The sequence below is a fragment of the Balaenoptera physalus genome (genome assembly GCF_965194825.1).
Source record: "Balaenoptera physalus genome assembly, chromosome: 3".
In the NCBI taxonomy this organism is placed as follows: Eukaryota; Metazoa; Chordata; class Mammalia; order Artiodactyla; family Balaenopteridae; genus Balaenoptera; species Balaenoptera physalus.
Window position 1 is genome coordinate 108,004,396 of NC_138890.1, and position 14,839 is coordinate 108,019,234.

At 33.3% G+C, this 14,839-nt stretch overlaps 2 protein-coding genes across 10 annotated transcripts in view; one reads left to right on the top strand and one right to left on the bottom strand.

Moving 5' to 3' along the window:
- Nucleotides 1-14,839, top strand: part of CCNH (cyclin H) — a 338,048-nt gene that overhangs the window by 63,757 nt on the left and 259,452 nt on the right. The gene's annotated exons all lie outside the window — the stretch shown is intronic.
- The window catches only part of RASA1 (RAS p21 protein activator 1), a 108,342-nt gene that overhangs the window by 37,788 nt on the left and 55,715 nt on the right, over nucleotides 1-14,839 (bottom strand). For 5 of the 7 annotated variants that reach the window (XR_014262450.1, XR_014262451.1, XM_082458033.1 and 2 more), the window contains exons 6-9: nucleotides 12,437-12,468; nucleotides 8,041-8,093; nucleotides 5,564-5,744; nucleotides 1,585-1,663 (exon numbers count right to left, since the gene is read on the bottom strand). Coding sequence is in view for 5 of the 7 variants with exons in the window: in XM_082458033.1 (XP_082314159.1) it covers nucleotides 1,585-1,663; nucleotides 5,564-5,744; nucleotides 8,041-8,093; nucleotides 12,437-12,468 (345 nt within the window). In the remaining 2 variants the exon portion in view is untranslated. The remainder of the gene's footprint in view (nucleotides 1-1,584; nucleotides 1,664-5,563; nucleotides 5,745-8,040; nucleotides 8,094-12,436; nucleotides 12,469-14,839) is intronic. The other 2 variants (XM_082458034.1, XM_082458035.1) reach the window with 1 other exon arrangement.

Consider the following 14,839-nt stretch of genomic DNA (forward strand, 5'->3'; position numbering starts at 1 on the left):
TAAATTCAGGATGGGAAAAATGCATGACTCAACTTGTGGGCCAATAAAATAAAATTTGTTGACTTAGGAAACAATTTAAAATCATCATTAATTCAAACAGCCAATGTGAATCAGAATTCAGGATATAGCAATGGGACTGAGTGGCAGGATCTGTCATTTGTAGGTAAAGGCACCTCTGATCCCTAATAAAAAGATCCTAAGCTGTGGTTTCTAGAAAGCACATACCACACTATGTGGTTTTAAAAAAAATTGGTCAAAGTCCACCAGAACTGCCAACAAAAGTGGTACATCATTGCTAACTACAGATACTAGGAGGGTGTCAACAAGGAAGTAAAACTTGAGATGGAGCTTAAACTTGCAGGATTTAGATAGGCAGAGAGGAAGAAACTGACATGGAGACAGTAACAAACACAGTAAGACACATTAGTGATAATTCAGAGGATGAAGTGAGTGCTTCCTGCTGGAGAGGAGCTATTCATTCAATTAATATTGATTGAATACCTAATGCCTAGTACTATTCTAGGCACTAGGAATACAACACAAAACACTTGCCCTCCTGAACTTTACATTCTACCAGAAAAGCATGAGGAAGTGAAGCAAGATACATTAAAATGTGACAAGATGATGATTCTTAAATTTATATTAAGCATCAGAATAATGATGCCCCCCCCTTCAGCAGCTGCAATGAATAGTAGGTTATAACCATCAGAAACTAACTTATTCGGAGGAGGAAATATTGAGAAGCTCGAGACACTACAAATCACTGTGAAAGTTTAGGTTTTTGGGTATCCAAAACCTCTCACAATCCTTCTTTATGTCCCTAGAATATCACTACCTCCATTTTCCACATAGGAAAATTCTTAATCAGTCTTTTGAAGTACCTTTTTCTAACCCCTGCTACAACCTTTTCCCACCACACTTTAGGAAGTATCATGGGCAAGAAACAGAAGCTAATCAATCACCTATGCATTAAACAACTAGTATTCAACAGGCCCTCTTGTTCAAGGCCAGTCTTTCTTCTTATGTTCTGGACTTCAGCCACTCTTGCCTTCTCTAGGACCTTGTACGTGGGGTACCGCCATTACCCCATCCCTCACCCACCGCTGTCACTCTCCTCCTGAGTACAGAGACATGGTCAAAAATTTCTCACCATAAAACTACGGGCAAATAAAACAAATTAAAAGTTTAAAGGCCTTTTCGCCCTACATCATCTTCTAGCTATCGTTTTTTATTTCTTTTCTTTTCTTACCAATCTCACCTAGATAAGCCTGGCTGTGATTTATCCTTGATGTCTCCACTTTTGCCTCCAACAAACTCACTCCTTGACCCAGTGCAACTAGGCTTCTGTCCCCACCACTGCTTCTATTCTCAAAAAGCCACCAAGGACTTCCTAATTATCTAGAACCAACATAAATGAAAACTAAGAGATTCGCTTACAAGTATTCACTTTCTGAAAGAATCTGAATAATCTGCAGTTTTAAAGTTTATCCAATTTCAAATGCATGGATGTGTGCATAAACATATCACCAAAAATGCATTTTAAAATAAAATGCTAATTATTGCTAAAAGAAAAACAACACTGACCTGCATTGGTACAGGTTCCTTAAGATAATACCCTTCAACAATTTGTTCTTTTCGATAGTGATCTATGATGTCCCCAATGCTGTTAAAATAAAAATTACTAACATTGACATAATTTGTCTCATAAAAATTGCAAATCTTAAAGATACACCAAACCTTGTTAGCAAGGATTCTCTATTTGCAAGTTTTTTCCAAAGTATATAACCAGAATACATTAACAGACTATATGATCATTACAGTCACATTACTTTAGAAAAACAAGAATGTTCCTAATATTGGTTTACAGATCAGAAATACTTGAGTCAGAGATTTCAGTTTTCCATAAACATACTCAAAGCATCACTATATGTGAGGAAATGATTAAAAGTCTTTTTTTTTTTTTTTTAAACAAAAGTATCTGAGAGACTGAGAAAGAAAAACCGACAGACAAACGGCATTTATTTAGCAAGTAGTGAATTCGGTTAACTTCAAGAATTTTTATCATCAAAACATTTACATATTCTGCTTTTATATTAATCAGATGGAGTTAGGTCATGAGACATAAATAGCAGGTGAAAGCAGAAACAAATTTAAAAAAAAAAAAAAAAGGAAGAAAGAAAGAAAGAAAGACCAGGAGCTAACCTTATATGTAGGATTATCACTACAGTAGGAAAGGCTTATCAATGATTTTGATAAAAAGTGCTATAAAATATTCTTAATATTTGGGAAATACTACAAATAAAGCAAAACTGAAAATAACATTATATAATGTATTTTAACACAAATTTTAACAAGACGTAATGAGTTTTTTAAATATAAAATGTTTCTCAAATCAGTTTGTCATTTCATTGTCCTGAATATGTAAATCCTAGAATTTTAAACTTTCCTTTAATATACTAGAGGAATTGGTATTTAACGACAGCTAGGCAACATTTCTCAAAACAGATCTCATTAATTTACCACTTGATTTTTTTCATGTTCTTCCTACTGATCCAATAATTGGAATACACACACATATATATATATAAAATTGGATATATATTTATCACTTGATTTTTTTTCGCAGTTCTTCCTACTGAAAAAATAATTGGAACATATGTTGTCTTTTATCTTTGGAGATACATATACATATATACATACACATATATATCTCTGATAATAAAATATCTGCTACACTACAAAATTATTTTAAATGAAATATAAATAAAGTATAATGTTAAAAAGCAAACAGAAGGTTTGAAAGATTAATAAAAAAATTACGGATGAATATGAACTAAATACCAGAGGTAGCATTTAACAGGAGAGGGTAGGGGGATGAGAAAAGTAAAAAGGTATTATCACAAGAAGGACAAAGAAGGTTATAAATTTTTAAAGGAAAAATGTAACACTAAAGAAAAACGAAAATCAGAAAGAATACATTTGAAGATAGCTAGGTACCACAACAGAGATGACTATGTGTTTCAAAGCAAAAGGCACCAAATCTGAGAAAACATCCAAGGTCTCTGGCTCCACAACTGTAAATGCAATCTATCCTGTGTAGCACCTCAATGTTACGATATAATTCTTGACCAGGAGCTGAAAGAACAGAATACTACTGCATGGAGTACATACAGTTCAGACTGTCCAGGAGCAAATTTACAAGCATGTGGCAACCAATCAGATATATTTTTACCAATGACCTGGACTTCCAAGAAGTTTTTTTTAAAAATTACTCTTTAGTTCATAGTCTACCCAGATATGCCTAAGGAAACAGTCAAGAGACACAACAAACAAAAATTTCCTAGACATTCCATAGTTCTAGCCATGAAATCAGATTTACAACTCAGAAAATTAAAACATGTTCACTATAAATCTGTAAAATAACTGTGTTTCTAGAGATACTATATCCTGTACTTTCATTTTAATAATTTACTTTTTAATAAATATAACTCTCTCTCTCTCTTCTTGAACACTACATGTTAGTAATCTTAAAGGTTTGACCAAAATCTTCCCTCTCCCTTCTTAATCACCATCTGAACTACTCTCTTCCCACTGATTCTCCTATGCATATTTGTACATCCTTGAATTTATCAGTCAGCTTACCATCTTTTCTAGAAGACCTGAGCACTAATAACGTAGGAACAGTATCTTTTTTCTTTACTATATATGCACAGATCTGTATAATACACTTCAAAAAGTAGATCAGTCAATAAATGTTTACTGAATTATATTTGTTGTTAAATGCCTCTCCTACTTTTCTAAAATTTAAAATATAGGAATATTAAAGTTATGTCTCAACAATGTAGTTTCTAAATGAAACAGACATAACTGCTACTTCTCTTTGCCCAAAGACTAATGTAGAGTTAATGTGGAGACAGGTCAGCAGAATTTGGCTCTGTTACATAGATTTATTGGATAATCCAACTTTACACTTCCATATCTAAACAATAAGTGATAATCACAAAGGTGTATCTTCTTAGAAATTACTTCATTACTGACATTAATGCTGAAATGGAGTATGTATTTCCAAAACAATTACAAAAACTGCCATTTTCTAGGCATGAGGGTCACATAATTCCGGCTTTCCTTTAAAAATGATTTTTTTTAATATTAAAGCTAACAACAACAATACTCCTGAACCTTATAAGATGAACATATACAAGGGGAATAAAGAGTCTAATTTGGGGGAATGACCACGGACACTACGTTAACATATATTTAAAAAAATTTTAAGTCATAATTTTGCAAGCAGACTAATAATTTTGCAATAATTTGGAAAGAAATATACTTCAAATATTTATTTCTTCCTGTTTCATTCTGGTCTTTATCAACAAAAGAGACTACCTTTATATATTTTACAGGCTGCCTCTATTATATAGGAAGAATTTTCATCTTTAGAGAATGTGTATCATAAAGAAGTTTAAATCAAACAAAACAAACTTCCCCCAGAATTAATGTAAAATACTTTATCTTAAAAAAAGCTCCATGCAAACATTTATCAATTAAGAATATGTTTTCAATTTATTGTTTTATATATTCCATGCCCCTAGAAACCTGGACAATGGGAAATTTTAATTTACCTTCATAGAGAGCTCAAATTGCACCTAGCTAGATTTTCAGTGAGGATGTCTAGATCAGACTGTAATGCTAGAAGGGGTTCAAGCAGCTCATATATGAGGTGTGTGAAAGGGTCCAATAGTCTACACTCATCTTCCATTTGATGTCGTATCACTATCCACTGAACAACTGGCAAGCAACAGAACTTGTTTTTGGTTTTTTGCTTTGTTTTATTTTAAGGCATTAAACTAGGAAAATGCCAGCATTTTAGCTTACACTAGCCTCCAAAACAGGAAAATCATGCTACTCCAGAGTTATCCGGAATGGGAAAATGTTTACACTCAGAAATAAAATGAAAGATTACTTTCTATTATGCAGAAAAAAAACAGCTGACATTCTATCATATGGTTTTTTCTATTAACTGGTTTTCCTAATCAAGTGAGTGAAGTCCATCCTGAGTTTTGGGACAAGCAAAGAGTTTACCGAGAATTTTAAAGGTGAGAAGTAAGAACCAATAATTACAAATAATACCAACTTGAGAACAACCCAATTATTTTTGGGTAACATTATTAATAAGTCTCAGGAAAAAAGGTTCTTAAAGAGTGACCTATTAAAATGTCTCACTGATAAAAAACGGTAATATATTTTCTTTTTCTTAGATTAAATGTTCTGCTGTCCTACAGATAACGTATGGACTTAGCAAATTTGCTGCAAATAACTTGTGCATAAATAATCAAAAAATTACATAATTTTGGAAGGAAATAAAAGTTATTAATTTATATTCATGTTTGACACTAGCTAAAGAATTCTTGGATATGACTACTACTAAATTATATTAAATGTCTTATAATTTTAAATATTACGAAGTCAGAAACTTTTATATAATTTTGATTCTGATATATTATTATATTATCAAGATTTCAACTCTCCTTGCCAAAAGTAAAACTAAAAATTTCTCACAACTTACCTGTTATAATATCGGCCTCCCATCATAAACTGATTGTTTGGTGTTGGACATATTTTAAATCGCTGAATATTTTCATTGGTCCGAAAATAAAGTGAATAGTCACCAGGAGTATTATCTGATGGCCTCACAAGAAAACTGCAGACTTGACCAACTATAAAAATTAAGCTGTTAGTTTTATTCCCTAATTATCAAATTAAAAAAGAAAAAGCGTTAAGTAGTATAATTACAAAATACATTCAAAAGTCAAAAACATATGTAAAATTTTCACCAGGAACTTTTGTTTGTTTGTTTGTTTGTTTTTTTTTTTGGCCACACTGCATGGCTTGCAGGATTTAGTTCCCCAGCCAGGGACTGAACCTAGGCCATGGCAATGAAAGCACCGAGTCCTAACCACTGGACACCAGAGAATTCCTGAAACTTTTTAAAAATAAAGATAATTTTAAGGCAATTTCTTTTTGTATTTTCTGGTTTATGAGTCACAACCACCCATGATGTTGCTTGTCTTTATTACATAAAAATACAGGGCAGAAGTGTGCAGCACTGACTGCTGGTTAATAAGTCTCCACCTGTCATAACTTGGAAAGAATACTCTAACCACAGATGGGGTTACTGGCTAAAACTACCATATTCTGTTTGCAAAAGAAAAGTCTAAAAAAGTAAAAGTGAATTTTACTTAAGAATACTCTATACTTAAGTAATGCTTCTGATTAAACATTAAAAAGTCATAACTATAATAAAATAGTACCAAAAGCTTACAAAAGTAGATTCAAAACAACTGAAATATTTGTGTACCTAATCAAAATCAATACACATGCACTATATTTCATTTAATAGGCACAATCTTGAAAAGTCATACAGAAGCAAATTATCATGTATTAAATATTTTCATATTAATTTTAGAGAAGTCTTTGACATCTGCAATTGGCAGTGACTTTTACCACTAAGATGCTTTTTTACCTTTTCTCTAAGTCCTAATGACAGAAAAGATCAGAACTTGATTGCTTTTAGGAAAGCACAATGAACACTTAGAATATCAGACGTCATTTTTATGTAAATTACTAATAGTTCCAATCATCTATCCAAGGCACTTACTACCAAGTAATTTCATGTTCAATACAAAGAATAGGAATTACTGCAAAATTGTGCATGCAAGTGCTTATGTGTATTCTTCCTGGGAGAAAATCACCAGACTCTTAAAAGAGAACATGACCGAAAGAAAATAAAAACATAAGGAAATTAAGTTTAGCTCTTTTTCAATTTACATGTCTAAAACAAGAGTGAGTGCCTCAGGTATTTGGTGGTGCAAGTTCAAAATCATAAATGTATATTCAAAATTCAGTAAATTCACTAAAATAAATATTTTGGTCCCACTTTGAAAGCAGGTAGCATGTCATTTTGGTTGAGCATTTGGTTTCTGTTACTACCATATAGAATTACCATGTTCTTTAATGACTTTTTAACCTATAGCCCCACAATAAAATTGAATACTTCCTAAAACTGCCATAAATCTTTCAAAAGAGCCGACTATTAATTACATTAAAGGCAATGCCTTATGGCTTGAACAGTAACTCAGATAAGATCTTTAAATGATCAGTGGTTTAGTCATCATATACATTGAACTCTGGTCGGTTTTAAAGAACTAAGACTTCTAAATTACAGATTACTGCTTCAACTTGTCTCAAGTCCTTCTAAAGTATGGTTTCCTGAAGAGATATTTGGTAATTAAATTAATTCAGTCTTAAATTTTAGTTAGGATAAGTGATAATGGAATAGTTTTTGTTTTAAATAATAAACCCACAGTACAATTCAATTTTTATTTTGCATATCTCTGTAACCACACAGTTTTAGGAAATGTTAAAATCAACATATTTTAAATAAGGCCCAATTTTATAATTCTGCAAGTGTACAAAGATAAATGCAAGCACATTTGCTGTACCTGAACAGCAAGAAAATGAAAACAACATGATATTCCTCTATAAGAGACTGACAATAAATTATGGTATTTATACAATGGAAAGCTTATGGTCATTGAAAAGAATAATGAAAATTTATATATGCAGATACGGAATGATTTCCCAAAATACATCTTAACATGAAAAAAGTGTGTTGTATGTTCCTGTGAGAGTGCGTGGGGGGGGGTATGTGTAGGGGGGTAAGTAGGGGTGAGGAAGGAACACACACACAGACACGAAACTTCTAGAAACATAGGAAAAAACACTCATCTGGCACTGCTTCTAAGGAAGAGTACAGGGGCCTGGTGCAGAAGGAAAACACACTGCACTGAATTTTATACTGCAGGTTTTCAACTAAAAAACACCAAAAACCAAGAACACCAATTTCTCTGTGCTGGGCAAGAAATTACAATATACATAAATATCAAATGAATGCTAAAGGCAAAATACATGATAAATGATTGGTTCACTTTTTTATTCTTTTTAAATAACAACATTAGAAAAGGAAAGTGAATATATAAATACCTGTCATTAGTAAATTATAAGCTTCTTGTTTGGAAATTTTCCCATGGAACCATCTTAAAAAGAGGAGAAATTAAATATGTAAATCAAAAGTCTCTTTTGCTGTTATACCATCAAAACTAAACAACTAACATAATATAATAAGTTTAATTCAAGCTGACATAATGAAATAAATGCAATGCAATTGACCAAATGACCTCATTCCTTTCACAATTGTTACTATACTTTGTAAACATGCCTAAGTTCAACAAAATATAGAAAAATTAGGGACTATCTAGTATGAACTACAATTTCCATATTAATTACCAATACAAAAACAGCAATGATTTTAATTCTGATAATGACAAATTGTTAAGCTTACAGCATAGCTAGCATTCTTTTTTCTTTTGATTAGGAGCGGGGAGTGGTAGAGGTAGAGCCTACCAGAACTGCCCAGAAAAAATATTAGTGGATTAATTTTTCTCATACTTCTCTCAAAGTGAATTTCCCTATAAGTTCTCTCTTCAAATCAACATGGTTGATTCATACTTTACTGAAAGCCAGAAAATAAGACTGAATGATGAGAAAGGATAGATACCAACATCAAGAACTGAAAGAAAAGAATGACTTAGTATTACTAATTCTATTTGAGCTAATGGCCTATCATATCAGATTGCTAGAATATTTTATATTCTGCATACTTAAAATAAGCCTTTAGAAATTATTATAAAAGGCATTAGAGTCAAAATCTACTGCATATAATAACTAAAGTATTTAAATAATTTACCTTAAAATAAAATGATACATTTGGTTTAAAAAATTAATTACTAGTAATTAAATTACTTAAAATCTCTCATCTGGAGGACTATATCTATCTTGCTGATTAAGACATGTTATATGTTAATACCAAGCTCTCTACCACTTTGCCATATATTCTTAGGGTCTATAATTATTTTTAATCATGGCTTAAAGAACAAGTTGGAAAGTAAAAATACTACAAGACTAAAATATATAAATGCCCTAAAATCCAATGTTACAGGTTTAGAGGCTGTTCATACTGTTTTAAATTATCCATATTATTACTGGTCAGAGTACAAAATATAACTGAATTTTTACCTTTTCACATGAATAAAATGTTAAACTTTTACTTTCTCTCTTTAACTTTATTCCAACCCTTAACTCACTAATTCAGATTTCCTGAGGCTCCCAATGCTAATTTTGAATAATTTAAAACAAGTATACAATAACTGGAGCAGTCCAGGCTGCCTTAAAAGGCAGTAAAGTTCCATACTGCATTCAAACACAGCTGAAATGACCATTTACTACAAATGCTAAAACAGCATTTCTATATTCTAATGGATAGTTGATTAGATGACCTCGAAGGCCTATCCTATATTTCTCTATAGCTAGAATAAAGGAGAAAAAGGGAATTTAAAAGGGGGAGGGGGCAAAAAATAGCGTTTAGAGAACAAATTGGCAATACTGTTTTCTGAAAGGATTGGATCTGAGTTTCCTCATTCAGGCATTTACTACCACATGTAAAATGAGTATATTTCAAGCACATGGTTTGTACCAATAACAGAAAAATGAGACTGTGACCTCAGGAAGTCCCCATTCTAGTAAGAAAAAGGAACATAAATACTGTATAACTATAAAGAGAATGCAGAAAATATAACAAAGCGCAGTGATAGGTACATGCTGAGGGCATTTTTAGAATAACAGAGAAGGGCACCAATTCTGTAGGGTGTATACAGGGGAAGATAACAGAAGACTTCTTGGGAAGAGTGATAAATGGGTTAAGTCTCTAAGTAAGAATAGGCATTAACCAAACACAATGGAGGGGAATTCTGGCCTAGGAAGTAGCTTGAGCGAAGGAGAAAAACAGTACTAAGCATTTGAAGATCTACAAGCTGTAGAGTAGAATATAAAACTAGAAATGACAAGAGATAGGGCTTATAAAGGACACAAGACCTGGATCAGATCTTTTCAGACTCTGCTAAGGTAAAGAGAATCAGGCAAGAATTTTAAGTGAGAAAGTAATACAGTCAGACACATGTTTTAGGTCTATTACTCTAGCTGTTAGAAGAAAGGATTTGAGGAGACTAAAGTGTCAAGCAAGACCAACTTAGAGGTTATTGCTACATCAAAGTCCTGGTACGAGATGAAAAGGGCCTGAACTAGAATATGGTTCCTTAAGACTGAGAAGAAGGCCCACATTCAAGAAATATTTTAGAAGATAAAAATAGCAGGACTTGGTACTTGTGTCATGGAAATATGGAGCTGAAAAGGAACACAGCTAAAGTTATACCATCTATTTAGTCTCAAAAGGCACTCGGGGCTGTTACTGAGGATGCTTCACTGCCAGTCAACACCTTAAGAAACTAGAGGGAGCTGACAAATACACAAAATAAACCAACAATGCAAATTTAGCTTATGCTAAATACCAAATGAGTAGAAAATTATAAAGTTCAGAATATGGAACGATCACAAATGTATTAAATTTTAAAAAAAGATTTCCCAGTGAAACTGGGATTTAAACTTTATGTTATAAGAAAACTGGATATAGCTTTAAATGTTTATTGGTATTTGACCTCTCTTTTTTTTCTTTTCTTTTTAAAAAGAATTTATGGTATTATTTTAAATAGGGATAAAAATATAGATTTCTTGCTTCTCTTGAAAATCAGGAGGCTTTCATAACACTAGACTCACACATCAATTAGACCAGTCACCTCACTGCAGGCAAACACTGTCTAGTTTTTGACTTTCTGCAGTCTTCTGTGATACAAAGAGTGAATGTTAGTTTCCATTTATTACCACACTTGCAGTGTTATTTTCTTACAGTAGCGAAACAGTTCCATGTACCTTGATCGCTATCAAAGCGGGAAAATAAGAAAGATCAAGATTATTGTAATTTGAGAAAAATGGGAATATATACACCTGACCCAGTTCATTTGCTTACATTATCTGTATGCCTCTTCCAAACATTAATTAGAATTTGCAACTCCTCACATAGGTAGTGAGAAGACTTCAAACTAGTACAATCAACAAAGTACAGTCTCACTGATGAAGCCTACTTTGCAGTTACACAGAATAAGGAAAATGAACTCAGAAAATCTCATATGTTCCACTTAAGAAAGGGTGGGAACTAAATTAGAAGACTGAAAGTGGAGTATTCAGTTTGTTTTCATGTTCTAATGGTTAGAATTCAGAATAAGCAAACACTTGAGAGGCAAGCCTTAAATTCCATCCGTAATTGCCGACAGGAAGGTAAGAAAAAATATTCCACTGAAAATATATCAGATGAACAGTTTATTAAAATAATATGAGTAAAACAGAATTTGGATTAAGAGTTAAGCCCTTTAGACACGGGGAGGGGGAAGGGTAAACTGGGACGAAGTGAGAGAGTAGCACTGACATATATACACTACCAAATGTAAAACAGATAGCTAGTGGGAAGCAGCCGCATAGCACAGGGAGATCAGCTCAGTGCTTTGCGACCACCTGGAGGGGTGGGGTAGGGAGGGCGGGAGAGAGACGCAAGAGGGAAGGGATATGGGGATATATGTATACATATAGCTGATTCACTTTGTTATACAGCAGAAACTAACACAATATTGTAAAGCAATTATACTCCAATAAAGATGTTAAGAAAAGAAAAAGAAAAAGAAAAATTTTTTTTAAAAAAAGGAGTTAAGCCCTTTAAAAGAAAACATATATACAAATAAATATCAAGAGGGATGAGAAGGACACTAAAAAAGATCTTCAAGGACGTTAAAAAAATTAGAGCAAAGCTGAAACACCATGGGGAATGATCTCCCATAAAAGCAACTAATAACTTCTGGAATATAAGGGAAGAATGTAGCAAATAGTAGGAATATAAGATAAGAATGTGGCAAGTAGTAGGTGTAGTAATACCTGGTCTTTGAATTTGCCCTTACAAGATACTTAAAATCAGCCTGAAAAAATTCTGAAAAGGAAGTCCTTGCAGAATCTTATTAATATGGTAAAGAACCATAATTTGGGGGAAAAGCTCTCTGACTTTAAAAAAACAAAACAAAAACTGAACCATAAAGTACATAAAAGATAATGGCAACAAAAACAAGAAACACTATGAATAAATCAATAAGAAAACAAAAAAAAAATGTGAGGAATTATGACATTCATAATGTTATTAATGTACTGTTTATCAAAAAGTCTTTAGTTTGGTGATATAAGAGTTATATGTAGGTATAAGCCACCTTCATTATCACTAGGTCCTTAAGAAAACAGTTAGAAATCAACTCTTGAGCCAAATAAAAAACAATTTTTAAGTCAGCTCAAAAAGTATCAATTTTCTTTTAAAATACTTTTAGATCAAAGTTTTCCAATTAGTAAGTTTACATTATATTTTCTTCCCTTTTAATAGTTAACACAAACTTACATTTTGCCTTCATGTGGATCTTCTTCCCGGCCCTAAAGGGAAAGACATTAAGACAGTTTTTATGGAATTATTAATATACTTTTATTAAAATTAATAAAATCTTATCTTCAAACATATCTACACCCTGCCCTTCATATTTATTTATGTATATACAAGAAAAGGTGTTTCTATTCATGAAAGGTCTTTCCAAAACTCTCCCCCTTAGTCCTCTTCTCTCTTTGTTGTGATTACTCTAATCCAGGCCCTTCTCCTCTCTTTTCTTAAACTATTAACAATAGCCAACTAGTATAATTACCTCTGTGCCCCATCCCACCCCACCACTCCAATCTGGATTCATCAGTTTCAACAGCAACTTTGCCCTGCATTAAGAAACATCAAACAAAACAAAAATAAACAAATTTAAAAAACCAGGCCTTTAGTACCTCTCTACTGCCCACAAACTCCTCAGTTTACAACCAGAATCCTTTACCATATGACTCAAGTCTATGTTTCCTGTCTCATACTACCATTTCTCTTTAGGTATCTATACCATGGTCACACATAAACTACCTCTTTGCTAATCTACATTTTCCCACCACTGTAGCTTGTTCTTCTTTACTTAGAGTGTCCTTTCCACTCACTACTTCCTACCTGTTAGTTAAAACCTAAACCATCTAGGCAGGATCTATCTCAAATACTACCTCCTCAGTAAGACACTGAGTCCCTAAAACATAAACATGAACTTTTACTCTGAATAGAAAAGACATCCTTCTTTTTCCATCTTTTGAACTTTACCCTACTCTATTTGATATTGCCATTATTTTTAAGATATACTAGGTGATATTCATTCCATTATTGTGGCTATAAGCATCTTAAGACCTGAGCCATTTTTTGTTAACACTGACTACCACAACCACTAGCACAACGCTTGGCACATAATTTTCACTGAATATCTGTTGAATTGTAGTCCTAGTACCCAACACAGTACCTGGCATCGAGTTTCCATTGAATAACGAAGGAAAGAGTAGAAAAATGAACTAAGTACACGTGGATTTACTTCTCTAAATTTGGTCCTCACTCAAATATCAAATATCTAACCAAATTAAAATCAAACACTTGCTAAATGCCTTCTATATTACAAAATGCTAAAAACAAATCACATAAAAACAAAATGCATTATCGTTGCCCAAAAGGAGTTAATCTCTATATAAGAGGTTTACAGAATAAATTAATTTTAAATGTAATGGGGGGCTTCCCTGGTGGCGCAGTGGTTGAGAATCTGCCTGCCAATGCGGAGGACACGGGTTCGAACCCTGGTCTGGGAAGATCCCACATGCCGCGGAGCAACTGGGTCCGTGAGCCACAACTACTGAGCCTGCGCGTCTGGAGCCTGTGCTCCTCAACAAGAGAGGCCGCGATAGTGAGAGGCCCGCGCACCGCGATGAAGAGTGGCCCCCGCTCGCCGCAACTAGAGAAAGCCCTCGCACAGAAACGAAGACCCAACACAGCCAAAAATAAATATAAAAAAAAAAAAAAAAAAAATGTAATGGGATATAAAGTTAACAAGGTGCTATGGAAACACACGAGGAAACAATTTAGCCTAAGAAAGGGTGTGAAAAAAGGGGCAATATCTGAGCCGAACTGATAGATGAATCAAATTTTACAAAGCAGTTTAGCAGGGCAGGAGTGTCAAGGAAGAGGGAAAAGAATAGGCATAGGGACATCCATTCATTCAACAAACATTTACTGAATGCCTGCTAATGCCAGACATTATTCTAGGCAACAGGGACACATTGAATCAGAGACAAAATTCCTCACAGAGTTTACATTCTGGAATTAAGACATAATATAGTACAAATGTGCTTGGGGAACAGTAATGAAAATCAGAATTTCAGGGTGGGAAATTCCTTAGATCCATCCAGCAACCAAATGTCTGAAATCTAGACAATCTCCAAATGGCTCTCCAATCTACAAGGATTCACTATGTTCCAATGAAGACCATTATGAAAAATTATTCTAAATATTGAAGTAAAAACTGTTTATAATTCTAACTTGGAGCCATTCCACCACTAATTCAAAGTATGACCATATTCATTTTTAACAGCCACATCACATTGTTCACTCACACTGAGCTGTTAACTTGTTCTCCTTTTTTTTTCTTTCCTTGTATGTTAGGTCATGTCTCCTTACCTTAAACTGGGCTTTTTTTTTTTTTCCCCCCTGTATTCAATGGATAACTTTCACTTATCCTTATTAAAATTTATCTTGTTAAATTTGACCCAGAGTTCCAAGAGCTTGAGAGAAAAGTTCAACTACACTTCAATTCCTTTAAATAATCAGAATAATGGGGGTAGGGGGGTTAGAGCAGAAAGAAAATCCAAAATACTACTAAGAAACTTTGTAGTAAAACTAACATAGGTGTTA